This window comes from Halichoeres trimaculatus, unplaced genomic scaffold (genome assembly GCF_033239565.1).
Source record: "Halichoeres trimaculatus isolate MK-OKI-2021-1 unplaced genomic scaffold, fHalTri1.1 fHalTri1_scaffold_8, whole genome shotgun sequence".
NCBI lineage: Eukaryota > Metazoa > Chordata > Actinopteri > Labriformes > Labridae > Halichoeres > Halichoeres trimaculatus.
Window position 1 is genome coordinate 33,246,536 of NW_027437186.1, and position 26,325 is coordinate 33,272,860.

Genomic DNA, 26,325 nt, shown 5'->3' on the forward strand with positions numbered 1-26,325 from the left:
ATAAATACACCTTAAATATATGTTGATATGTGTATATCTGTTCATAGACTGTTCTATTACTCATAGTCTGTTTTATTTTATTACTCAAAGTCTGTTTTATTATTGCTCTTACTTGTCTCTTGCTGTATTCTTCTCACTTCTTGTACGCTGCAACAAAATAATTTCCCCCCTGGGGATCAATAAAGTTGTATCTTATCTTATCTTATCTTATCTTATCTTATCTTATCTTATCTTATCTTATCTTATCTTATCTTATCTTATCTTATCTTATCTTTTCTTTTCATCTCAGTATTAATTGTTCATTTTTTCATTATTGTACTTTTTCCCCCATGTATACAGTGAAATTTTTCCAGTTTTTCTAAATTTTACTTCTCATCTTATGTTCTTATTACTATTATTGCATTTTTGCACTTGGTTTGTTCTAAGCTGAGACAAAAAAATTCCCAAAAGGTCAATCGATAAAGAGTTTTATTCTATTCTATTCAGAGAGCAGCTTTTGTGTACCATAAATTTGAATAACTCTCTCTTTAATTTCTGTTTTTCTTATGATTCTTTTGGGTTTAGCTTTTATTTTGATAGGACAGTGAGAAAGGAAGCTCAGGAGAAAGAAGGGAAGATGACACAAACCAAATTGTTCAGATCAGGAATCAATCCTGTGACCCAGTGCTACAGGACTGAAGCCTCTGTGCATTACTTTCAGAAAAGTTTGAGTCTAGTGCAAATATGAATACAGCTGTTCTCACATATAGGGTTGATGATGAAGTTTTGAACTGTTTTATCTTTGCTTCTTGCTCAAATTTATAGCAATAATTTCACAAATTAAAAACTGAAAATTCAAATACAAGATGATGACAAAAAGTTTCTGTTTCTTTTTTTATTTTTGCTGATTTTCCACCGAATGAGAGTTTTCTGATCGCACTTTATACATGTTTAAAGCTCCTGTCAGAAACTTACTGTACAAGTTCTTTTTAGCGCCCCCTGTAGGCAGAGGACTACCTCTTGCCTCTTTGCTGATCTTGATTTGTACATGTTTATTTGACGTTTTCTAACAGGAAAAAAATGAAAATCAATCATTCTGAATATTTATTTTCTTTAAGGTCAGGTGTGCCAACTGTACAAGACCTTATAGGTTAAGTAAAGAAAGTGAAACAACACCATGTCGTTCTGATCACTCAGAGCACTGTTACACCACTTCACATTCATCCATTCACACATTAACATGTACTGATGGCAGGGGCTGTAATCTCAAGTGGCTGTCACTTTAAAGTTTTATGCTGCTTGTTAAACCATCAGGAGCATTTTGGGGTTTTGAACAAAGGGCAGTGATGAGTGGACAGCAGGTGTAGAGATCAATCTTTTGAGATCTGTAGAGATCAGCTTTTTAAATTGAATTTGGTCTTTTTTGTTTGTGCTTTGCATGGTTTACAAGACTGGAAAGATCCTATCAGAACATTTTGTTGTGTTTTAGAAATTAAGCTTTTGTAGCGTTACTAAAAATTATGATATGAGATGGTTACAATCTTATTTCTTTATTTCTCTGTGTTTGCAAAAGCTAAAAAGCCGTTATAGGATCATTTTGTTAAAGGTTTTTCTTTCTAGTCTTTGCTAGTTATGAAAAATCAAAAACAAAGACACATAAGTTTTATCTGGTGTAGAATAAAATCTTTTACCTACTTTTCTTTTCTGTACACTTTGCAAAATTCAAAAGGCCTTTTCAGATTACAGTGAATGCATCAAAACAGGAACCTCTTGAATTATTTTGTTTCATATTAGCAGTTGTACGTGTCAGTTTTGTTTTCTCGTTTCTCTCGCACACAGTTTTTTTTCCCCACCTCTGAGAGTGTGTGAGTGTGTATCACTGTGGCACTCTGACAGTCGCGGCCGGGAGGAGGAACAGTGGTGTGCTCGCTGCAGATGGCAGCACACATTTTTTCATTCCTTAAACAGACACAAAAAGCAGCTGAGGGACCAGGGCCTGTCTGTAGAATGTGCTGGGGAAGAGTAGGTACTTGGCACAAGTAGCAGAAACAATTAGCGTCACATAAGCAGAGGCCTGAAGCAGCTGGAGAGAAAAAAAGAGAGGATGGTGGAGGAACAAGGCATCTCATTTTCACCGAGAGGACCTCAGCAGAAGTGTGTGCACACACACTCTGAGACATCCCCTCATGCTCTTCGTCACAACTCAAACATTTTTTTTAGAGACACATCATGTCACGGCTCATTTAGCTGATCCGTTCTTGTCGGTGGTGTGTTTTTGTTTGTATCCGTGCATTCTTAATTAGGGAATAGGCAGAGGAAGCCGTGTGTCCTTTGAGAGACCTCACATCCCACTCACATCCCCATAATTCCTTTTTGAACACTCGTCTTTTCTCCCTGTTGCTGGTTTGAGGATGCAAGATGAGGAGATCTCAAGAGTGGCTCATGTATGGAAAACACTCTTCCTGCCTTGCTCTACAAAACGCAGCTTATTAAACTTTACGTACTTCAAAGATCAGCTCAAAGACATTGCTGAACAAAAACATTCAATATGTGTGAAGGGCCTGCACATGCTACCTGTAAACCTGGTTGGTGTCGATCATTCTTTGGCAAATCTTCTTCTTTACATTGCCTCTATTTTTTGTTTATGTTGGTTAAAAGTTGGAACGGTATAAAGTCCCTGCGTTGACCTTTCTTCTTAGTCGCTGTGTCAAATTGCTAAGGAAGTGGGTTTGTTTGATTTGTAGTAAAAAGAAAAATGTCGTAGAATAATTTGCCTGCAGAAATAGGAAAATCTTAAATCAAGACACTGCAAGTCAAAAATAAAGCCTAAATTGCCAGTAATGGGTAAATAAAATCTACAAATGGAATAAGAAAATACCTTTTTGAGTGTCTATCAATGATATACAGTGAGTCATCCAGGTATCTAGTACAAAACCACATAGAAAATCCTACAAAGGCTTCAAATTATGCGTGTCTTCATTTCTTTGAAGGTAATTTGCTAACACTTGCCAAATAAGCTAGAAAACTTGCTAACGTGTTTTGAATTATGACTCTGTCCAGCTTCAGGTCAATCATATGTTAAAAGTAAGTTTCATCATGTGTTGAACCTCTCCTTCATGTGTTTGTTTATTCATACCTGTACCTAGAGCTAGCTTGCTGCTAACATACAAAGGGTAACTGCATTGATATGCTAGGGGTTAGCATACATCGCTATAACTTCTGTTTTACAGCAGAATTTCAACTACCATCACTGAGCACATAAACTAATGTATATAACTCTCTTACAACCAATTAAATAAATTCATCATGTTATACATCTTCCACAGCACACAGCAGCGATACAGGATATAGCTGGAAGAGCTGTCATCCTGTGTTTGAAAAGGCACTTTGGCACGTTTACTTCTCATGGCATTAAGCCAGTTAAGTATTAACATATACAACACAACAATGATGAAAATAAGAAGTTCTGAATGTTTTGATTACAAGCCTACAGTTGTAAGTTACAAGCATCCTGAGATTTAACCAGGAAAAGTTACGCTCGCCTGTGCATAATGCTTATCCCCCTGTTTGAAGTGTCTCCTAACTTTGACACAGAAAGACTTAGAGCGCCCCCAACTGACTGGGTCATGAACCCTGCATTGTCATGTAAACTAATGAAACATGGATCTAACTATGTCTACACAAAACAACTTTTTATTTATTTATTTATCTATTTTCCAAACGTGCTTTCTGTCAACAAAGTCAGCTCTATTCAAGCTGAGGTTTAAGTTATTGAGAAAATGATTTTTGATTAGTTATCTGATGTTAAAAATGATTGATTCACAGCCTTTAAATCTGATCTATGGATGTTTTATTAACAAGTTTAAAACACGTTTTGGTTGGCTCTTCACCAAGAGCTGGGTCTAAAACCTTCCGACTCATATCTATAATCTTTCAGTCTTCAGCATGAAGATACATGGATAATGCCAGAAAAAAAAACGCTGTACGTTCAGTTCAAATAATGAAACACTGAACACTTAAAAAAAAATCTGTCTGAACCCCAAACAGCTGAAAGGTTTCATGATGATCTTTGCACTCTCTCACCCAAAAATCGAGCCAGTGTAAATACAGCTGAGAAGGATGTGGAGCTCTTTCTGAAAGGGTTTCCAAATACTAAATAATGAGGAAAAGAGATTTATAGTTTGTAATCTTAAGTTAAAACTTGAATTGAGTTATTTTCTTTAAACTTTGAGTTAGTGTATGAATGTGTTTAGAAGAGAAACTCAATAAGATTTTTAACCTTTGAATCTCATACATTGCATAGTTTTTAGGGAGGCTATTAAATTGCATTTGAAAACAGAATAAACAACACAAGATTGAATCCAATGCAATAAGTTCTGCAGTAGTTTGACAATTTTAGCTTCAGTTGCTAAAAAACAAAAGTTCCTCCTGGTTTTCTGTCTACTGATTCACAGTGATTCACTTATCTTTCAACATTTTTGGAAAGCCATGCTTTAAGGAGAAACTTTCATTTTTTACACAAGATAAACTGTGGTAGTCTTTGCAAGAAAAACTCCCTTATTATGTAACATCCTAAAAAAATCAATAAGCTGGTCCTCCAAAGGTTACACAAACAAAAAAAAGAGTACAAAAAGGACAGACTCAGTGGATTTTCAGCCTTTCTCAGATAAGTCCCAGGACATAATGGAGCTGAAGCTGTTTTGTTGCGTTGCACTCGCTGTTGTACTAACAGGTATGAGATGGTGGTTGAGTGTATAATCAGGCTTTGACAGACATTACGTTGACGGTTGGTGTCACTCGTTGCTGTTCTGTCTTCTTTCAGGTGTAGGACAGTCTGCACTCATTGGAAAGACCCACAGCAGAGGGAGGGACGATCCTGTGCTGCAGTATGTTGTTAACAACTCACTGAGGGAGCACCCCGTGCTCATCAAACTCAGGGAGGTAAGAAAAACAGAAAATCAAAGTCTGCAGAGCTTAATGCACAGACGGATAAAATCTGTGAGGGTAACAAGAGCTTGTATTTAGCCGACAAAAACTAAATATAATTATTTTCCGTGTTACTCAAGCACTTATCAGGATTAGTATAATGTAATAAGCAGAAATTTTGCTTTTGTTGGATAATAGTTGCTTAACATGCAGCTGGAGTTGAAATAAAAATGTAAATCATTTGTTCTTTTCATTTATTTTAAGTATAAGGTTTTATTTCTTTGAAGTGTAGCGCTTTATGAGTATGGAAGCATATTTAGGACAAAATTCAAATGAAAATGCAATACAGGAAATACATTTTCATTTTAAGGATATAGGTGCAATATTTGAGTCATAATCACAGTTAAATGTCAAATATCCATTTATCATTTTCATCCTGTAGACTGCACTTTAGGTGAAATTATTCAAATTAAAATCAAAAGGGTGTTTTCATTTTAATGTTTAAGAAACTGGCTGCTTAAACTTGGCATATTTCAAGTAAAAAAGCAAACACGAAAATGAAAATGCAAAACAGGAAATACATTTTCATTTCAAGAATAAAAGCACACCATGTATCAAAGTGTAATCCAGCGTCACAGTAGCTGGGGCTTTAAAAAATCATTGAGAGATTTTACTTATATAAACAAAAAAGAAGGATAATGACTGGATTATCACAATTGTCTTTGTAAGTTTCTTTTAGTGTTATACTTAAATCAAACTTTTTTGCTGTGCTGTATTATTACTTTTCCTCAGGTTAAGTTTCAAGAGCTTCCTCCACCACCAGCTGCAGCACACCTGATCAGGTTAAAGAGAAGATCTGGTGCCACTTTCACATATTTCTAATTCAAAAAAGTGTTCCTATAAGATCATTTTGAATTCTTTTGATCATCTTTAGCTTAGCATGGGTAGGCACACGTGGAAATGTATCAATATGCTGGAGCCATCAGTTGGTTATTTAGGTCAGGAGATGGCTGCTTGGTCATCTGGAGCTCCAGGCTAAAAACTAAAGATGGTGAAGCTTTGAAGTTGATGCTTCTGAAGTTTGGAAATCAGAGAAAACTTTTGAAACTTTTTAAAGTTGCCAAGAAGATGCATGGTGAGTATTTAATCTGGTTTGTGTTCAGTGTTTGGCTAAATTATCTTTTTAACACACAAAGAACAAAACTATCCACTCAGCTATGATAATCCCTGGCTCTGCGTTATGATGAATGACCACTGGAGGGCAGCAAAGCAGAAGAATACTTGCATTCTCTAAACCAGACCAAGCCATGATTAAATGATTATTTGCTTCTTTGTTTCCAGAGAACCTTGCAGGACACGTGGGGCACCATGATGGTTTCCAGTGAACAAGCTCAGCTGATGGCAAACCTCATTCGGCTCATCAATGGGACCAAAGCTATAGAAATAGGTGAGTTTTGGTGAGATCAAACAGGAGGAGGTTAAAAAAGAACCCTGAATACTTTTCTAAGAATAAATAAATAAAAACACAGCTGTACACTTTGTGGCAGCAATAAAAATTCCACTATAACAATATCAAGGCACCATGGATTAAAAATTAACCAAGGAGGACTGATTGTTTCAATTCTCTGTGTCTTTGCCCAAATTTAAGTGATGAATCTATCCAGGGTTTTTTGAATTCTATGGTCTTAAAATGATCAGATTTAAGAAACTCAAATACACATTACAGCCTCAAAGTGTCAGAAACATGTGTTTTCTACATGGTATCTGAGACTACATTAACTTTAAAATGTTTTATTCACTAAATTAAACTTATAGGTTATCAAACCTTATTTAGATTTCTAAGTGGTTTAATTTTTGAAATATGTAATGAGTCAGTTTGACTCATCTAAGTCATCTTGAAATGAAATCTTCATCACTCTAATTCATCAAAGCTGTGAGGAGTTTTAAGCTGTTGTTTGAGGTCTGATAGAAATAATTAAGGATTCCTCTACATGATCTCAAAGTCAGTGCAACTTAAAAATGTCTCACAGGTACAGTGGCCGACAAATAGTGATGGGTACCTTTCACATTTGAATAGACACGGTACCGATGTCTGGTACCTGGCAATCAGTACCGGTACTCAACAGTACCAATTTTTGGTACTTTTTTGTGTTTATGTGGTAAAAAAATATCAATTTGTTTAATAATAAAATCTATTTTTTTCTCAACCTAACATATTTATTCTTCAATACATAACCTTGCAATGCTGTGTTCATGTCCAGTATGGAAAATCACCCACTCTTTCACTCCCTCACAGCCACTAGGATGCATTTAGGTACCTAAACATGGTACCTTTTGGTTTTACGTAAATTGGTACTTGGTACTTTTGACAGAATTTGGTTGGTACCTACAAAAGTACTTAATTCTGTACTCATCCCTACTGACAAGGGCCCAACGCACTGCAACAGCTGAAACAACGTGCATGATGATTAACACACATTATATTCAGAAATACTGCACATTCAAAAGAAATGCAATGCATGAAACACAAATGTAGTGTAAGAAGCATAACAACCGCATAAACATATAATAAAAAAACAAAACTTAAGTCAAAACTACACACAACCAGAAAAAAAACTGCAAACACAGAAACTCTGCAAGTTCATCCTTAAACAGGAGTGCTCCAGGCCTGTGGGGGCGCTATGTGGTACAGCTCACAAGAGAGAGATGCACAGAGAAAGAGGTGCTAGCTTAGCAACTTTGTTGTTATATTTAGCGACTTTTCAGACCCAGCTAACCTCTTTTTCAAAAAGAGCGACAAGGGACAAATCTAGCGCCTTTTCTGGAGTTTGGAGACTAATGTGAGAGCATGTCTCGATCTCCAGCACCAGCTGCTTCTCAACGAGCACTGGTTGCTGCAGTGGCCCCTATCTATCCAAAACAGTCACAGATGGACAAGTCTCCTTGCTTGCTTGCACCTGCAGACACAGCAGGTGACTGTATGCATGTGAATTGAAAATACACTTGTCTCTTTACGGCCACTTTTGCTCGTCCCAAATCCAAAGAATTAGCTTCGGATGTTTGCATTTGCTTTTGAATGTGCAGTGTTTCTGGTTATGATGCACATTTACAATTTGGTACCACGTTTCAGTGCATTTGGCCCTTGTCAGCCACCATACACAGGCACTTTAAAACAACCTTATCTCTCTTGTGTAGGGATGTACACCGGCTACAACGCACTGAGCATGGCTTTAGCTATGCCAGAGGACGGCCGTGTTGTCGCTTGTGAGATACAAGAAACATATGTAAACATCGGCAGACCTTTTTTCACAGAGGTAAGAACACGTCTTTCCAACACGATTGGATTCACATCATCTACAACTGATCAGAGAAGTAACAGCAGAGATTTTTTTTCTTGTACAAGTTTCACAGGATTGATTGTTGCCTCAGTCACAGTTAAATAGTGCGGCCCACAGCAAACTGTACATCTACTTTCTGTCATGTCTTCACTAAATTCTGCTTGAGAGACGGTAAAAAGGTGTCCGCTCAGGAGACTGTGTCACTTAAAGTTGCAAAGTCAAACAGTAAAATCAATCTCTGTTTGAACCTTCCCTGACACACTCTTTTAAAAGAGCAGCTGAAGAAAAACCTCCCACAATCCTTGTATCTCTCTTCACACAGTTGTTTTTTTTTCCTGTAGGCTGGAGTTGAAAATAAGATTGATGTAAAACTCCAGACAGCTTTGAAAACACTGGGTAAGATATTATTCACATCTCACAACTATTTCTCATAAAAACTGAACTTTAACTTTTGATTGTTTCCATCAGATGAGCTGATTGCGGCTGGAGAAGCTGGGACTTATGACTTTGTGTTCATCGATGCTGATAAATTAAACTACGATAACTACTATGAGAAGTCACTTCAGCTCATACGTCAAAGAGGAGTCATTGCAATCGACAACGTAAGTATTAAAAGAGAATTACCCTGCTGTGGCATGAAGAGGTTTTAACAGAATTTAACACCTCTGTCGTTACTGTTTTCGACAGGTGCTGTGGGGTGGACGTGTTGTAAATCCTGCTCCTGGTGATTCCTACACACAGGCCCTGGATGCTCTGAACAAAAAGCTACACACAGACCAGAGGATTGATCTGAGCATGCTCACTGTAGGAGATGGGCTGACCATTGCCATTAAACGCTAAATTATGCCACCCATTATGCTTGTATCTTAGTGCAGACTTTTTATTTGTTAGCAAACAATGTTAGTGTTATGTTGCAGACTAAACTTTACAACCTCCTCCCAGTTTATTGTCTTCTCAAATATAAACCCCTACAACAGATAACACATCAAAAAGAAATTTTTTTTTATACAATCCCAGAACATCTAATGCCAACTTATTGAACAAAAACTTAAGCTCTTCATACTGAGGTGAAAAAAGAAACCAGCTTTGTCATCAATGCTTTACGGCTTAGTGAAGTGGTGACCAACCCATGGCTCCTAACCCACATATGGCTCTTTGATTCATTCATCCACTGTGGGATCAGTATTGATCAATACTTGGGTGATGTCACTGATACTTAAGTTTCATTTTCTCTTCTCTACATGTGCTACCCTCAATTGCTCATGTGCTCATTGCTTTCTAGCTAACTAGATAGATAGATAGATAGATAGATAGATAGATAGATAGATAGATAGATAGATAGATAGATAGATAGATAGATAGATAGATAGATAGATAGATAGATAGATAGATAGATAGATAGATAGAACTTTGTCTTTTATGCAGTAAAAACAAAAATTTGTCTTTGACACAGCTTCAAGTACAAATTTAAACACACTTACAAACAAAATAAATCTCGCTTTAAAAACTGGAAATGTATTGATATTCATTTTATGTCGTTTTTTATGTGTGACGGGAAGTGCTCTTGGTCTCTGACTGGTTGGCCACCCTGGCTTCGTGTCTAAATGTTTTGTGAGCTTATGTTTTTTTCCCCTACAGTTTACTCTGTCAGTATTTGGATGTCCGATTTTTTTTTTTTAGCCTTTGCACCGTGTCGTAACATATTAAAAAGTTCCTTCATTAGTTCCTGCTTTTTAACTAAAGGGTTACGTCCAGGGTTGCAATATTTTCAGTAAATGGCCTTTATAGTGTATCAGAGCAAACGTGAAGAAAACAAAGGACTCCCACATTGGCAGTATTAAAAGAAATTATGGGGTGATTAAGTCTAAGCTTTTCTGTACATTTTTAGACTTATGATTACTGTTGTTGGATTATAAAGGATAGCATTATTGGTCCATGACTCTGTTGAGTCATTTGAACCACTCCAGGCTGATTCTAATATTCCCTTTAAAGATTTTTATAAGTATCTTCAAATTTGTCTCTTCATAGGGTCTCTCTTGAAGGCAGACAAGATCCGCATGAGATTGTCAGAGCTGGAAACCACAATAGCAAACAAGTACTAAAGTACTGATTTCTGAGATCTATACTTCACTACTTTATTCTGATTCTTCAGGCTATGACTCTGAAGTTGTTATGTGACTGGAGCAGGAGGTGACCTTTAATCCTGCAGACTGGGACAAGATTTGCAGGGTTTTTGCCAAATGTACCTCTATTCATGAACAGTACCTTCTACACACCTGTTTGCCTCTAGAAAATGTCCTCTGATGTTTCCAATCGCTGTTATAAATGTGATATACATAAACCTACATTTATACACTTGTTTTGGTCATGTGACCACATTCAAACTTTCTGGAAGGGGGTTCACTCTGAAATCCAGGAAGTTGCTGGCAAACAGTTTCTGCTGACTCCCCTTTTCTATCTATTTACCCATGATAATTCTTTTGTTTCTGGCTAAAAAAAGTATTTTGCTGCGATGGTCTACTCCCCAAACCCCTACAGCTAACATGTGGATCCCACAGATCTCTGCTCTTATTGATCTTGAGAAGTTGACTCAAGGCCCTTAATCAAATACCAGGCAAGTTCTGAAGGATCTGGGAACCACTGCTCTCTTTCTTGCAGAGGATATAACTTATATCTGTATCTGGGAGATGAGGACTGTTTCCCTTTTGTTTATCTCTTTTATGTGTTTTTTGTTTACCTGTTTCTTGTCATCGTGTCATGTTAATTTTTTTGTGTTTTTTGTGTGTTTTTTTATTGTATTGTTTCATTGTATCTTTTTAATTTTGATCTGCTTTTTAATTGAATTTTGATTGTTTTCTTTTAATTTATTCAGTCTGTAAATCACTTTGAATTGCCATGCTGTGATGTGCTATATAAATAAACTTGCCTTGTCTTGCCTTGTATATGTAAAGCACAACGCTCTCTGTTAGTTTGGTGTGGGATTTATTATGTTTTGCTGTGCGTTTTGTTTCATTTTGCTCTAATGGTTTTGCATTTATAATATTGGAAAAACAATAAAAAATAATATTAAAATTCAAGAAAAGCATCTACATGTGTTTTAGTGACGCATAGATGTAGCACAACGGTTTAGTATCTGTCATTGCTGCAGCATACATACAGGTGCATTGTTTTTATCAAAGGCATTCAGGGATGCTGGGCTAAAGTGCAAAGCAGAAACAGACAACAGAGAGGGTGGGAGAGGAAAAGAAGAGCTGAATCTAATGGAAGATTTAGGTTTAGATTTAATCTGCAACCAGACACCAACAATTAAGCAGGGAAGGTCAAGATATGAAAATCCCAGTGCCCTAAGGTCATAGACCACATGTAAGTAGCTGTACCTGAAGAAAGTCTATTTAGTTCTGACTGATAAAAAAAAATCATTTGGTTGAAAAAATATACACATTATTTGAATCAAAGTCTTTCCTCTGTAGCTGTTTATGATTTTCATCACTACAACAATGAAATTGGAGTTAAAATTCGTCTCACTGGCAGGTAAAACGATGACTGATGACGTCACTTGCTCACTGCAGTAAAGCAGTTTGACAGTATCCCACTTCACTTGGTAGGGGGGTTTAATAACCCATTAAACTCTCTGACAAACCGATTCTACCAGCAGCAAAAATAAAAGGCCTGATTCTGAGGGGTTGATTGCTGAGACATGCGCTCAGCTCAGTCACGTGACTCCTCTCTGCGACAGAATGTAGCGTAAGCTCTCATTAAGGCATCAGCTGATGCTTCACCTTTTCAGCACCGCGGACAGCTCCGTTCTGCAGACCGTGCAGATGGCAACGCTTATAAAAGTCCGCGAGGAGCAAGTCTGCACCGGAGGTCCACCACGTTAGCACGAGGCACACCATGGATAACAGACTCAGCTTCACGCGCAGGATCCCTCAGGATGAGTATTTACAATACACACCAGCACGCGCAGACACCAGAGTGACGTCCACGAGCATGAGTCTAAGGTTCAAAGAGAAGGATTTGATGCATGGCTTGAACGACCGTCTTGCAGGTTTCATAGAGAAGGTGCATCAGCTGGAGCACCAGAACCAGCTCCTGGAGAGGGAGATCGAGGAGATCAGAGGGAAAGCAAAACCCGCATCCTGTTTGGAGGAGGAGTACGGACCGGAGCTGAGGAAACTGAGGCAGCTGGTTCAGGACATCTCTCATCAGAAGCACCAGATTGAAATAGAGCACCGGAATTTAGAGGACGAAGTGCGCAACTTGAAAAGGCGACATGAGGCGGAGGCGCGTGGCAGATCAGAGTCAGAGAGAAGCATCGTGCTCCTCAAGAAGGACATCAATGACGCGTACCAAGCCAAGCTACACCTGGACAAGAAGGCTCAGGCTCTTGTAGATGAAATCCACTTCCTCAAGACAAACCACGAGGCCGAAGTTTCAGACATGTTTGAACAAATACAAAGTGCGCAGGTGAGCGTCAAGGCGCATGGCTTTGGCGACCCTGGAGTCACTGCGGCACTGAGGGGCATCAGGGCACAGCTGGAAGGTCATACCGTATCTGACCTCCATCAGGTCGGAGAAACTTTCAGATCTCAGTTTGCAAAACTTACAGAGGCAGCTGAGAGCAAGAGGGAGGCGCTAAAAGTGACCCAGCAGGAGATCCAGGAGTACAGGAGGCGCCTGCAGGCCAAGAACATCGAGCTGGACTGCGCCAAAGGCACCAGAGAGGGGCTGGAGAAGCAGCTGCACGACGTAGAGGAGCGTCATAAGGAGGAAATGATCCACTACCAGGTGAGGCTTCTTAGGCCTTTTCAGTTTGTTCAGAGCTGATGTAATCTGTGTGACTCACCTCCTGTCTCCTTCCTGACCACAGAACACGATCAAAGAACTTGAAAACGAGCTCATAAACTGCAAGTTTGACATGTCTGGTTACCTGAGGGAATACCAGGACCTGTTGAATGTGAAGATGGCTTTGGATGTGGAGATCATGTCTTACAGGTAAGGAGTGATGAGCCTAAGGTAAAGAAATGTGAGTTCAGAGGTTACGTCTAAAAATGTTCTGAACTTCCCTCACTAAACTGAATCATTTCAGATTACCTCAATACCTCTACGTTTAATAGAGTAAAACTATTAACGCAAGGTTAAGAAATCAATTTATTACAAAGTTATTAGCTCATTTTTCAAAGGTCTATTCATAAGCATTTTTATTTATTTATTTATCAATTTTAATTTCCAAACTCCACATAAACAGAAAAGCCAGCACACGCTGCAGCAAAACAACCAAACAGGATTTCTTCACCATCCTTTGTTGAGTCCTCCACTGTGGTTTTGCCTTTTAGTGTTTGTCAATCATAATACATCATCCTGGCCTCTGATTGGTTCATTAACTTGATGCCAACAAGGAAGTGTGAACCAGTGAAAAGTAGTTGAAAAAAGACATATCCATCCTTCATCTTCATCAATTTTTTTAAAGAATCCTGTTTCCAAAAGGAGCCGTGAGGAGTTTCTAAGTGATCTTGAAAAAGTCTAGATAGATCTAGATCTATGATATATGCCTGATTGTAATCAAGACTTCAAACACCACAATGGCTGACTAACTTTAGATATGGGAAGAAAGATCTGTGTTTTCTCAGTTGAAAACGATTTATGTGATTAATTTTGTAGCGATGGTGGACACTGGAGCTGAACTGTCAGACAGAAAAAGGACAGAAGAGCAGAAGAAAGATAAACGGGAGAGAGATAGAGCACGAGCTAAAGGCTAAAAGGGCTAATCTGTGATAATGTCCATTCCAACCCACTGTCAGCAGTTATTCTGTAGTGGTCTGTTTAAACTTGAGAGTCTATCAATAAAATGAAGAGTGAGGTTACGTTAGCTCTGATTGGTAGATGACTGGCAGGACATAACCAGGAGTTACTAACGTTACACATTACAGACATGTCTCAGAGCACCAGGCTGTCAGCGCTACGGCTACTAAACTGCATCCAAACTTATATTTGTGAGTGCGTTTCCTGACCTGGCTCCTCTGTGGGGTGGGAATGGGTAAGGGTTGTTTTTAGACATGTAAAGCACTTTGTGTTACATTTTTTGTATGAAAAGTGCTCCAAAAATAAAATTTGATTGATTGATTGATTTCTAAAACAAACATACGCCTTGTTAAAAGTCATGTCTTCGCGACAGTTCTTACAGCATCTTTATCTTAAGATAATAGAAATATTTTCAGAAGGGGACAATATATTGTGTAGAAGTGTTTATACAAAGTTCCAAAGGTGAGCATGGCAGTCTTAGCACCTATTTATCAGCCTCCTTAAGAGAGAAATTAACTCTAAACTTTTCATTGACAAGTTTAAACATTAGCCTGCTTATATCTAATAGTTCAAATCAAACAAAAGATTTCTGTAAAAGGCAACGTTAAACAACGTTAGCAGTATTGTACAGTACAGGAATATTTGTTGATACCTCTGTCAGCTTTTCCTCTCTGAGGTTTGCAGTTGACACACTAGCACCATTCATGTTCAAAAATATAATAACTTTAACATATTTCCTATTGTCACCACAGCTTATGTTTTGAGTCAATCTATTGGCAATGTAGAGATAAACTCACCAGATCTGCTGCCTTTGCCTGGATTGGTAAAACAGCATCCTGATCCTGGTCTTACCAGTGGAGATGCTGGTCTTGTAACGGATCAGGTTGATCTCATATCTGTGCACAATAAACAACATTCTGAACTCCCAAGTCCAGCCTAAATAAAAAAACTAACAGCTTTGTGTCAACAAGTAGAGGTGAAATGATTTTGTGGTCAAATGAGGTGAAATATGTCTGTTTTGCAGGAAACTCCTCTGTGGCGAAGAGGCTCGGCTCTCCTCCATCTCAGACCCTCACATCACCCTTCCTTACATCTACCATCAGTCCCCCACTTACACCCTGCCCTGCTTCAGCCGACCCGGAGCCCCTCACAGACGAGCAGAGCCGCAGTACAAGTTTGTAGAGGAGATCATAACGGAAACCACCAGAGAAATAGAGATGTCGGAGTTTGAGGAGACTGGATCTGAGGAGACTGAGGGGGGAAGTGATGAACAGGGGTGTAGCAAAAGGGGTGGAGGGGGGAGTGAAGAAGAAGAGGGTGGTGATAAAGACAGTGGAGAGGAAGAGGGTGAGCAGGTGCCTGATGGTGAGCAGGATCAAGACGGAGATTCAGTAAATGGAGTTGAAGATGAGAGTCCTGTTGAAAGTAGTGACGATGTTGAAGGTCAGATAACCTCAGAAGAGACTGACAACACTAAAAGCGAAGTTTTGTTTGGTGAGAAGATGACGAGGGAAGATAACGAGCATGATCAAGAAACAGCTGAAATCACAAAAGACAAAGAAGACGCTGTAGTCCATAAAGACTTCTCTTCAAAACCAGAGGATTCAGTGCAGGAGGTCCCTGCAGAGGAAAAGAAAAGTGATGATGGGGAAAAAACACACCCTGAGAGAGATCAAGTGACAAAGCCTGGTGACAAATGCTTTGCCGAAGTGTCAAAAGCATCAGACAAAACCCAAGAGGTAAGCAGTGATGTCCGAGTGAAAGACAAAGGTCCCACTTTGGCGTCAGAAAAAGAAGAGGAGAAGAGCTCTCTGCCTGATAAGACTGAAGAAAAAATACTCAAACCTGAGGAAAAGGAAAGAGGTCAAACAGAGCAAAAAGAACTCAGCCGGTCTGAAGGCGCAAAAAGTGCAGAAAAAGTAGCAACGGAGGCTAAAGATGACAGAAACAGAGAGACATCCCCTGCTGGTCCTGAAGCAGAGGAGGAGAAGAAGCAAAGCAGCTCAGTGCTAAGTGTTTTACCAAAGGAGAAAACAAATGCAGATACTAAAGGGTTACACCAGGGGGCAGCAGAGAGCAGTCAGGATGGGAACTCCACATCTCAGAGAAAATGAAAAGCTCTCAAGTTAAACCTGAGAAAATGGAGAGTGTTAAAACAGCAACAGAGGGGAAGACCTCCAACATTCAACAGCACAGCAACCGATGGGCACGTTTCAGGGACAGAGAGGCTTGAATCTGTGAATGGCTTATTCAACAACTGCAAAGCAATGAACTAAGCAGAGCAAAGCAATAAGATGAATGCAAAAAATACATCTTCAGGACAACCACTGAGAGAGTGGAGCATGATTCTTGCGTTTGCAGCGATTTACCTTTGAGATCAATTTGTTTGTAAAGAACTTTTGACTTGCTGAATGATTCTGATTCTGATTCTTCTGTGTTACCATGAATGTGGAAAAGCAAAGTTTGATTTGAATGTCTTTGCATTGCTATGAGATGAAAAATAAATGCAATCAACAAAAAGCTGTTAGCTTTCTTTTCATTCTGTTTTAACAAACTACTATCGTGGTTGTTCCTTTGCTAATGATGAAGAATACTGAGACCAGCTGAAGACTTATCCTTCAAAATGTGAAAAGGTGACTCTCACTACACATGGGAATAATCTAAACTTTACCTCCAGGCAGGTAACTGGCAACGGCATCAGACGAAAGAAGCAAGAGATTCCTCAACCTTAGACATTGACATCTTTTCAATGGAATTCCAGGATTCTCGTGGGTCGCCTCTCCTGACAGATTAATCTGATTATACACATCTACTTATTCTACATCTTGCTTTTTCCTGAAATGTAAATAATCTTCTGAAGCCCTTCATTCAAAGCTAGTCCCATAGAGGGTGTGGTCACTTATGTCAGCCTGTTACTGCAGATTGAGAGTTTGTTTTTGTCCAGAATTGTCTCTTGACCATTCAGTCCATTTCTGCTTCCATTTGGCTTTTCTTTTTAATCTTCATTTCTTTTAATCTTTCATAAAAAGTTTTAAGCCTGAACACCTGGGACGTTGAAAACAGAATTTAGAGTGCAGACACCTCCTCTTATTTGACTTTAAGTATAAACAAAAACTCCTTAGAGAGTATAGAGAGTGCACCCTCAGTTGGATAAACTTTAATCGCTCATTAACATCCAAGGAACTGAGCTTAAAGGGAAGCTCCACAAAAAAACTTCAGCAGATCACACCTTTGACCAGTGGTTCCCAAAGTGGTAGCAAAATAATTTTAAGGAGGGGTCATGAATTCTTTTCAAAACCCCAAACTATTTGCAAATCTGTTGCAAACTGAACATGTTTGATCTGTTTTCAACATTTTGTTGTTGCAACAGGACCCTGAGGTGACTAATCCAGGGCCGTGTCCCAGATTGCATACTTCTGCACTTACACATACTGACAGTCCAAAACTTGAGTGTGGAGCACTGGACACTTCTCATCCTAAACAATCGTCATACTGGCTATATACAGGAAGGGGAGGGAACGGTTCAAACAATGGTTTATATTAATGAACAGCAGAAAAAACAACTATGAAAGGTCATAAAATGTGGTTGTAGTTTCCTGTAAGTGCAAAGCTGCAGTGTTTGACTTGGGACAACACCACTGTAAGATTTCATGCACTGCTCTGGTAAGTGCAGAACGTACACAGTGTATTACATGTCTTGCAGAAGTGTGTGATTTCGATGGCATCAGTGATGGCAGATAAACTAAACAAAGCAATATGTACACAAAGGTATTCTGATTTTCTACCAATTGCTAAATTAAGTATTGTAAGTAACATGAGATCTGAAATTCATCCCAAATAAAGAGGATGGCACCTTTAAAATTTGGAACCAGAGGGTGTTGTGGATTTTTTGACAGAGTTAGTTACTCTCACTTCTTTAGATACCTACAAGTAAAAAACTACATAGAGAGAAACGATCTAAAGAATAAAAAGCTCGTATCAACATGCCTTAAAGTGCCTGATATGATTCAAAAAGTCAAATCTCAGCTTTATTCAGTATCCTAGGAGATAATAGCAAAGAATTTGAGAGAAAAAACAAGATGGTAAAATTAACTTAATGGTATAAAACTTCAGACTGAGGTGATACTTCATGATTCCTGTTTAGAAAGTGAAGTTTCAACACTCTGTGACCTTATCTCACAGCCACATCTTCTGGCACAGCCACACCCTGACACTATACTGGACACTTGTTTGTAATGAAATTAGGAATAATTGAAAACTGAATCAATAATTAACCATGAGTTAATTTTCTTAGGCAGGTTATCTGATGGCATAGTAAATTCAGACGATAAATACTAGGGGTGCACTGATCACAATTTTCTGGCCCATCACCAATCTTTAAAAGGCTTGACCTGCCAATTTGGGCTGATACTGATTTTTATTTTTTTGTAACTAACAGCATATAATTTCAATTTTTGGTGAAACAATAAAATCTTTCTGTTTTAACTTAAACAAGCAATGAAGTGTCCTGAGTTTTAGGTCTCAGAGCAAAAAACAACAATGGCTGGCTGTCAGACCTTCCTGGAGGTTTATAAGATCAGTTTCATGTGTAAGGATGGGCCGATCACTAATTCCCCCAAAATAAGGAAATCAGCACAGATCGATTGGTGCATGTCTAAAGTAATTAGAACAATGAGGAAAACCTGTGCTTAAACTTTCAATTAAAACTGGCTTCAGAAAACCAGTCCAGGGGCTAAATGAAAAAAAAAAAACTGATGAAATGAATGAAATTTCATGAAATGAAATGGAAAACTTGAATTATAAAATTAGAGAGAATTCAAGAAAGGGTGAAATATTGCGGACAAATGGGAGAGATATATGGAAAATAGACACACAAAAAGTAAAAAACTAGTAACTCCAATTATTCTTACTGCAAATAGAGAAACATGTAACACTGGTAAAACATGGTTAACAACCAACAAGGGAAGCACATTGCCCCCGTTTTTGTTGGTTTATTTTTCCAGTTCTACCTTTTGTTTTATAATTTATGTGTTTTTTATTGTCAGTGTATTCATGTTAATGTAACTGTATCTGTTAGCTTGGACTATTTGCTTATTGTGCACACACCTTTGGAAAATATAAAGTTATTAAAAACAACAAAAAAGTATCTTTTTTCAGTTTTAAGGGTTAGTTTTGTTTGTTTTTTGGATTGGCCTATCTGTGCACCCTTGGAGCCTTAGAGTCAACCATCTCTGTTATACTAGTTTGGGAGTCATAGGCTGGAAAAATTTGAACCATTTGTGAAAAAAACTCAAGTTTCTTGAAGGCACTAAAACTGGAATTAGTTGCAAGTTTTGTGAACTTGTGAAACAATGTGTGCACTTTTAATTACAACTGTAACCTCCATATTTGATATGCAAGATAAATCTTCACAAAACAAGCTATCAATGACTTTTAAGTGCCACTTCAGTATCACTACAAAGAGTAGGTGGAGTTCAAAGACTTTATTGAAAATTTATACATACACATAAGGACCGCCAACACTTTCAGTGGGCTTTGTCTCTGCCCAGCACAGGGAAGCACTTCCCGCGAGCGCACACTTCAGGTTTCACCTCCTCCCAACAATGATCGTTTGGCATTACTGTGAACATTTATTATGTAGCTCCTGTTTTCTGTTGGTACAGAAAAAAATAAAAAGGAATTCTGCCTGGTCGGCCAAGCGTACAGGTTTTTCCTCAAACCTACAAACTCATCTTTAAGCAACCCAAAAACTGCTCAGTTTAAGGAAGCTTAGCAGAATATCAAACCCTGACGGCCGGCACAAAACAAAACTTTACAGATTTAGTTCGTCCTTGTGTGCATGAACGGGAAGAGTGCAGCAGTTTTAAATAAGAGCACAAAAAAAGACTAGTGTACGTAAGGTTTGTAAATAAAACTGTAGATGACAAAGGAATATCAGATGGTCATGATTGTAAAGTCAGATAGAAGGTATGACAACGCTCACCACATAAAACCGTCTACTGATGTTCTCATGAGAAAAAGTGTCTGGGGTTTTCACCATTAAGCCACACAGAGCGACGACACACAAAGGGATTGTATTGGATTTCATTATGGCAGTGCTGGACAGGAACATTGACATTATTCATAAATTATATGTCACCAACTGTCTCCTGAATAGATGCAACTACAAAGTAAAAAGCAACAAAGGTAAATATACCCATGACAGAAGCACCAGCTTGAAGTGGTACCCAGTGAGTTTGTTGGTGTTGTAGCCTTTGAACCGATCTCTCCAAGATATCCCCCTGCTGGTTTGAGTTGGGCATACATTTAAGGCCAGATTCTTCTGATATTCCCTAGTCCCTTGCAGTGTGAGGAAAGCTTAGGCTTCCAGCTCCAAGCCCAGACCCAGCTTGTGGCCTCCTGCATTGATGTTCTTGCCATCGACCAGGCCAGACAGGGTGAGTTTCACGCCTGAGCAGGCAAAACAAAGCCACATTAGAAACCACGAGAGTGAAAACAAAATGACTTTATGAAGAGAAACGTTACTGAGTCTCGCTATAAATATCTATTCTAGGTCAGTTATTTTGGGAACACTTGCTAAAAATTAGATTGCTGTGAGAAAGACTGTGGAAGAGTTAAGAAATGCTTCAATAAACGGGTCTTCTTTCAGCAGGGAAATTCTGTTATTTGATGACAAACCTGTGAAAAACCAACTTACCTGGTCTGAGTGTCTGGGTGTATCCAACACCAATAAGGCTATTGTTGTTCACTTTAGCCTAAGGAGACATTAAAACACAAGTATTAAAATCTGTTTGTTATTTAGATTTTTCTTGTAGCCTCTGAAATTCTCTAAACTACTTACGCTGACGGAGGCGTCCTTGTCCAGCTGGTATTTGGCTGCGATGCCGAAGCGTGTGCTGTTGCTGCCAGCGGTCCAGGCCAGGTTCACTGCTGTCTCCAGCTTGTCGCTCACCTTCTGGTAGATTGAACCTCCAAACTCAGATCCATCGTTGCTTTAAAAGAAACGAGCATAAAAATGTTATGCTTCAAAGAAAAACATCAGACATTTCTAAATAAAGGTGTTAAGTGTTTTTGAAGGTCTTTCAGAGACGTAAATTCCCCAAACTTTGATCTGTATCTCACTGAAAATACTTTTTATTCATGGCAAATCTTTGAATTATCTGTCAGCCTGTCTTGTTTTTCCTTACACGTTGGTGTGCAGCTGGAAGTCTCCCGTCTTGTAGCCGATGGCAAAGTTGTTCTGGGTCATCTTGGATTTGGCAGTGTCGAAGGTCATCTGGTAACCGGCGAGCCAGCCTTCGTAGCCGACGACAGCGGCTCCGTGAATGGTGGGCCCGGCGAAGTCAAAGTCAACATCACAGCCCAAGTTGACGTACTCGCGCTTGTAGGCGGTCTTAACTTTGCCACTCTTCTTGCTGCAGACAAGAACACAGTTCAGGTTAGTTGGATGAAATTAGGAATGGGAATTTACACTAATTCCTGTATTTGAATAAAAATTCAAATACTTGCAGATTGTTTTTATTTTAGCCGTAAACACACAGACCTCCTGGATCGTAATTTAGGTCTTTACATACATCTTTCCACTCTTGTAGATGTTGTTCTTCCAAAAATCTTGATGGGATCACATCTCCACTTAGCATTTTGGTTATTAGCTGGCTAATCTTCTCCGCTCTGATTTTGTCACAACATGTGCTAACAGGGTTAGCAATTGATGTGCTTGTGCTTTAAGCGTATGTGGTTAACTTGTTATTCAATGGCTGCAAGTGTAATGCAACACATCCTGCACTGCACATCAACTTCATTGTTTTTGTCAAATTACTTCCAGACATCACTTTTCTTGTCTGACATGTTTCAGGTGTAGCAGATGGTTCTGTATTTGTTGCGCTTTTGGTGTAATAACATGTTCCTAGAGAGTTGCTGTAGCTGCTATAAAACAGTTGTTTTCGCTGATATTTGGCTCGGTGTGCTGAAGCTGAGGACAGAGAGGTTGAACGTTTGTATCCTGTTATTCATTTTCTTATTCAGTATATTCAGTTTGACAATGGCAAAAAGCTGGATCACGTGTAACACTGTGTGTGTTCAAGTTATGTTGCCAAAAGCAGCACTTGCACAGGTGGGAAAATAAAAAAAAACTGTTACTTGAATAACTGGGTCAACAGCAAGTAGGGATGGGTCCCGAATAAGTTACTTTTGTAGGTACCAACCAAACCCTGTCAAAAGTACCGCGTACCGATTCACGTAAAACCAAAAGGTACCTAAATGCATCCTTGTGACTGTGAGGGAGTGGAAGAGTAGGTGATTTTAAATGCTAAGCATGAACACAGCACTGCAAGGTTATATAATGAAGAAAAAATATGTTAAATTGAAAAATTTTGATATTCTACCAAACAAATTGATATTTTTTACCACATTAACACAAAAAAAGTACTGAAAATTGGTACCAGGTACTGGGCATCAGTACCATATCGTTTCTAATGTGAAAGGTACCCATCCCTAACAGCAAGTATGTAAAAACTTGATTACTCATACCTATCCCTTGATGAAATTATCCAGTCATCTGTTTTTTTAATTGCCTTGCTTAATATGTGAAGCCAAAAACAAATTTAGGACAGACGTGTTTCTGTGCAGGTGTGTAAAATTGATTGTGTGTGAGTTGTTAAAACTTCAAAAAATAATTCAAAACCCACATAAAAAGAAAAGTAACATGTTGAACAATATTCCTTTGCTTTTCAGGTTGATGGGGCACCAACTTTTGAAACTGCAGCTCTAGTTTGAGTTTTAAGACATCATACTAAACTTTGACACAATGCCAGCTGTCGTTTCAGGTAAGACAGTTGATTTGAATAAGTCTCCTTATCACAAACCTGAGGGCTGAAATCTGATCCACCCACTCAAACTATATTACCGTCTTCAATACTTATGTGACTCAGAGGTCCAGTTTACAACACAGCTCCCTGCTGCTGTTTATTTCTCAGTGTGAGCGTGACACTGTCAGACTGTCACATAACTCCAGCCTCACCCCCCTTTCCCACACTTCAGAGGGCACACTTCCTCTAGGTCATAAGATTTGCTGTCTTTTGATTTACTCCTCAGAGAAAAAACAATCACATGAACGAATGCAAAAGAAACTGAACACACAGAAAAGTGTTATTTTTTCTCAAACAGAGGATAATAAATATAAACTTGCTAACTTGACAGCTAATCACAAGTTTATTATGTTACAATGGACCTGCTCCATATTTGGACTGGGGTCACATGGTTGGTAACTACACTTGTCTCAAGCATGTACGACACAGATCAGGTTGCCAAAATGACTCATGAGATGGCAACAGGCAGAGCACCTCGTTTTATGTGAGCAGACCAGACAGGTTGAAGTAAAATTCATATCAAACCTAACTTCCATAAAAACAGTTATGTATTAAATCATATTTTATAGCCATCATCATCTTACCCAGTGTTTGGTGAGAAGGTTGTGTCAAAGGTCAACTTCAGGCCCTTGGCAATCTATGAGGATTAACAACAAAGACATTCAGAAATTGTAAAAATCACTGTCCCATCATGCTCCCTGAGGAGACAGTAACCTCTGAGACATGTTGATTATTAACAGGAGAAGAAATGTTTGATTTCCCTGTACCTGATCTTCAACAGTGATTTCTGTCCCCAAGGTGTTGTCAGTGTTCCACTTCTCAGTGAAGGTCAGGCCGTATTCTGACCTCTTGTACTTAGTTTCCAGGCTACCCGCAACTTTGCTGGTGTCGGTGTTGGAGGATCCAGCAGTTTTGAATTCCTGCAAGGGACAATTTTACAGGAATGAAGACTCTCAAGAAAAACAACAAAAACTTAAAGACAAAGCAGTCTAGATAAAACAACAACATCAAAGAATGAAAATTAACTTTTTCAGTTCTCCAACATCTCATTTGACAACTACTCTATACTACTTATTATCATTTGCCTTAAATCATCTTCTATCTATAAAGCAGACGGCCAAAATAATGTTACGTGATCTGGAAGTCTAACAAAATCAGCCATTAAAAATAAATATAATAAATAATTTCCAATAATAATTTGGCTTGGGATGTTTTTTGATTTCAAGGCTACCCATCGGACAACATGACGCCAACAATTTGATAAGGTATCGCATTTGATTATGGAAACTAGTTAATAATTTTTAGCATTCTTCAATCAATAGGGCTGGTGATTGCTCCAGTTAATACCTAGATGTTCAGGTTGGCAGCAGGCTACCTGTATTAAAGTATAAAATGCACATAACCCTATGAAATTTTCTTTATAGTGACACATTCAAGTAATGATGAAGCGTTTTTCTAATCCATAACAAAGTGATCTTACCACTCCACTGGCTGACTTTGTCTTGACATCAAGCTTCACCAAGCCAAATCCTGAAGAAAACAAGTGTTTATAAGTCCACGTCTACAATATCAGATCAAGCTGCACAGAACATCAACATAAGAGTATTACCCCAAATTTTTCAGTAAATTACCATAGCCTTTGTTGAAGATGTCCTTGGCAGATTTGCCCAGATCAGCGTAGCAGGGAGGCACAGCCATTGTTTCTAAAAACAGAATCAAAACACAATTTGTTATTTAAAGCATGCATCAGCAAGCTGTACCAATTTCTGTAAGATGTCATGAAGTAGTTAAAGTGACTAGGTGCCACGAAGCTACAGATGTTCTTTAAGCCTGAACATATGTGCCAGGTGCTATTGCTAAAAGTAAATCTTGACATCAAAGGAAACAAGTCCGGTTCAGGTGAGGATATCATTTGCTAACATGTTTGCTCTGCTTGAGTTTGCACACCTGTTGAATAGGAGAGCTTTAGCTACTCCCCTGCTGATCAGACTTATGGCTCTGACTAGTTGCTGGTTGTGTCTACTCGTTTCTACTGTACTGGATAGCAAAAATTGCACCACACCTTAGGATGGGCACTCTTAAAAAGTTCACCAAGTTGTGAGCCCCAGTTGTAGCTCTATCTGTTTAGATAAAACCTACGCCTGACACTGTAGCATCACTCCAGTGGTGCAGACAGTCCCAGTTGAACAAGACGAGCCTGGACAAGGTTACAGAGTGGGAGATCAGCCATTTTACCGCACTGGAGAGCCCAGATCAAGCCTGGCCTTTGTTAAAACTACTCATCCCCGTGAATTGGCAGGAGCAGCAAGGCGTGGCATTTAACTAACAAATACCAATTACTGAAATGCGATAATTAACCAATTTATTAGCATTATCAGCTAGCTGAGTAACCTCTTCAACGCCAACTAGGCCGCGGATGATTACAGAAGAGGCAGCCAACGATTCATGAGTCATATGTCGGTGACATTTAGGGGGTAGTGACTGTGTAAACTACCTGCTACTTCGTCTGAAACGTGTGGTGTGTGTGATACAAAGTTACCCCCCTCTGCTTAGACTTGGCATGTGTCAAACGCAGCATGCTGAGTGCAGCTAGCTAAGCTAACTCTGCTAGCCTGCAGAGTGCCGGTGTCTGTAACGTCTGGTCAAACTTTCATCAGTGCTTGTTTTGGGGTTAATTTTGAAGTCCCGCGGAATAAACAGGTCACTTACCAGTAGAGGAGAGGGTTAGCAGTAAACTAAAGTCACTTTATTAGAGAAGTTCCTCACACCGCACGGCCGAGGCAGGCGTCACCGGTTGGAGGGCGAGCTGAAGGAGACTGCAATAGGACCAGACCTATCACATCCCGCCTCAAGACCCAGGGTGGCCACACGAGTGCCTGAATACAAATGCTTTACACACCGGTTGCGTCACTTTGCGACATATAGGAATATTAAACATAAAAAAAATCTGTTTCTCCTTCCTTCATTTTCCATTTATCCATTTTATGAATGCAAGCCTAATATCTTACACACCCTGTTATGGGCTATGCTGTTTACTTCCGTAAGATGTTGTTCGGATAAACTGGAAATACTGGAATGGAGTAACCACTGTGTTGTGTAAGCAGCAGATGTTTCTTATTATAGCTTGATGTGAAAATGAGTTAAGTCACTTCAGGGCTGTCACTTCAGTATTTACAACAAAATGTGAGTAACTTGTTCGACTCGACCATTTACAGCATATAACTGGTAAATAACCGTATTCTCATGTGTATGGCACTTTATTGTACAGTATAAGAGTAACACAAAGTGCAAAATCGCAGTAATGATGGGACAAAATAAAGTTACCCGGGGTCTTAAATTTAGGCTGTTAACTGGCAGCAGTGGAATTGTCTTAAGTATATTGGAATTGTCCCATAAATAACATTACAAGACCC

The 26,325-nt window shown here is 38.9% G+C and overlaps 3 protein-coding genes across 3 annotated transcripts; 2 read left to right on the top strand and 1 right to left on the bottom strand.

Annotated features, from left to right (window-relative positions):
* The first annotated feature begins 4,662 nt into the window (after positions 1–4,662).
* On the top strand, positions 4,663–9,083 carry comtd1 (catechol-O-methyltransferase domain containing 1). The gene is made up of 7 exons (XM_074676341.1): positions 4,663–4,711; positions 4,802–4,920; positions 6,247–6,352; positions 8,101–8,219; positions 8,585–8,639; positions 8,712–8,845; positions 8,931–9,083. The coding sequence occupies exons 1-7, from the start codon at positions 4,663–4,665 to the stop codon at positions 9,081–9,083; spliced, it is 735 nt and encodes a 244-aa protein (XP_074532442.1).
* A 2,856-nt stretch (positions 9,084–11,939) lies between these two features.
* Positions 11,940–16,572, top strand: LOC141795119 (neurofilament medium polypeptide). Its single transcript, XM_074675892.1, has 3 exons — positions 11,940–13,031; positions 13,114–13,238; positions 15,070–16,572. The coding sequence occupies exons 1-3, from the start codon at positions 12,138–12,140 to the stop codon at positions 16,157–16,159; spliced, it is 2,109 nt and encodes a 702-aa protein (XP_074531993.1). The 5' UTR covers positions 11,940–12,137; the 3' UTR covers positions 16,160–16,572.
* Positions 16,573–19,513: 2,941 nt separating this feature from the next.
* Positions 19,514–25,779, bottom strand: vdac2 (voltage-dependent anion channel 2). The gene is made up of 9 exons (XM_074676192.1): positions 25,622–25,779; positions 24,544–24,615; positions 24,393–24,442; positions 23,680–23,832; positions 23,497–23,549; positions 21,233–21,460; positions 20,887–21,037; positions 20,743–20,800; positions 19,514–20,495 (listed from the first exon to the last, which is right to left on the bottom strand). The coding sequence occupies exons 2-9, from the start codon at positions 24,608–24,610 to the stop codon at positions 20,404–20,406; spliced, it is 852 nt and encodes a 283-aa protein (XP_074532293.1). The 5' UTR covers positions 24,611–24,615; positions 25,622–25,779; the 3' UTR covers positions 19,514–20,403.
* Positions 25,780–26,325: the final 546 nt, after the last annotated feature.

What these genes read in the sequence shown, in the direction of transcription:
- vdac2 (XM_074676192.1), bottom strand. Translation starts at nt 24,610, where the DNA reads ATGGCTGTGCCTCCCTGCTACGCTGATCTGGGCAAATCTGCCAAGGAC. An exon ending in ACCTTCTCACCAAACACTGG is followed by an intron (nt 21,461 to 23,496) that starts GTAAGATGATGA and finishes TCTTGTCTGCAG; the next exon opens with CAAGAAGAGTGGCAAAGTTA. An exon ending in CACCCAGACACTCAGACCAG is followed by an intron (nt 20,496 to 20,742) that starts GTAAGTTGGTTT and finishes TTGCCTGCTCAG; the next exon opens with GCGTGAAACTCACCCTGTCT.
- comtd1 (XM_074676341.1), top strand. Translation starts at nt 4,663, where the DNA reads ATGGAGCTGAAGCTGTTTTGTTGCGTTGCACTCGCTGTTGTACTAACA. An exon ending in TGCTCATCAAACTCAGGGAG is followed by an intron (nt 4,921 to 6,246) that starts GTAAGAAAAACA and finishes CTTTGTTTCCAG; the next exon opens with AGAACCTTGCAGGACACGTG. An exon ending in GACAGCTTTGAAAACACTGG is followed by an intron (nt 8,640 to 8,711) that starts GTAAGATATTAT and finishes TGTTTCCATCAG; the next exon opens with ATGAGCTGATTGCGGCTGGA.
- LOC141795119 (XM_074675892.1), top strand. Translation starts at nt 12,138, where the DNA reads ATGGATAACAGACTCAGCTTCACGCGCAGGATCCCTCAGGATGAGTAT. An exon ending in AGGAAATGATCCACTACCAG is followed by an intron (nt 13,032 to 13,113) that starts GTGAGGCTTCTT and finishes TCCTGACCACAG; the next exon opens with AACACGATCAAAGAACTTGA. An exon ending in GTGGAGATCATGTCTTACAG is followed by an intron (nt 13,239 to 15,069) that starts GTAAGGAGTGAT and finishes TCTGTTTTGCAG; the next exon opens with GAAACTCCTCTGTGGCGAAG.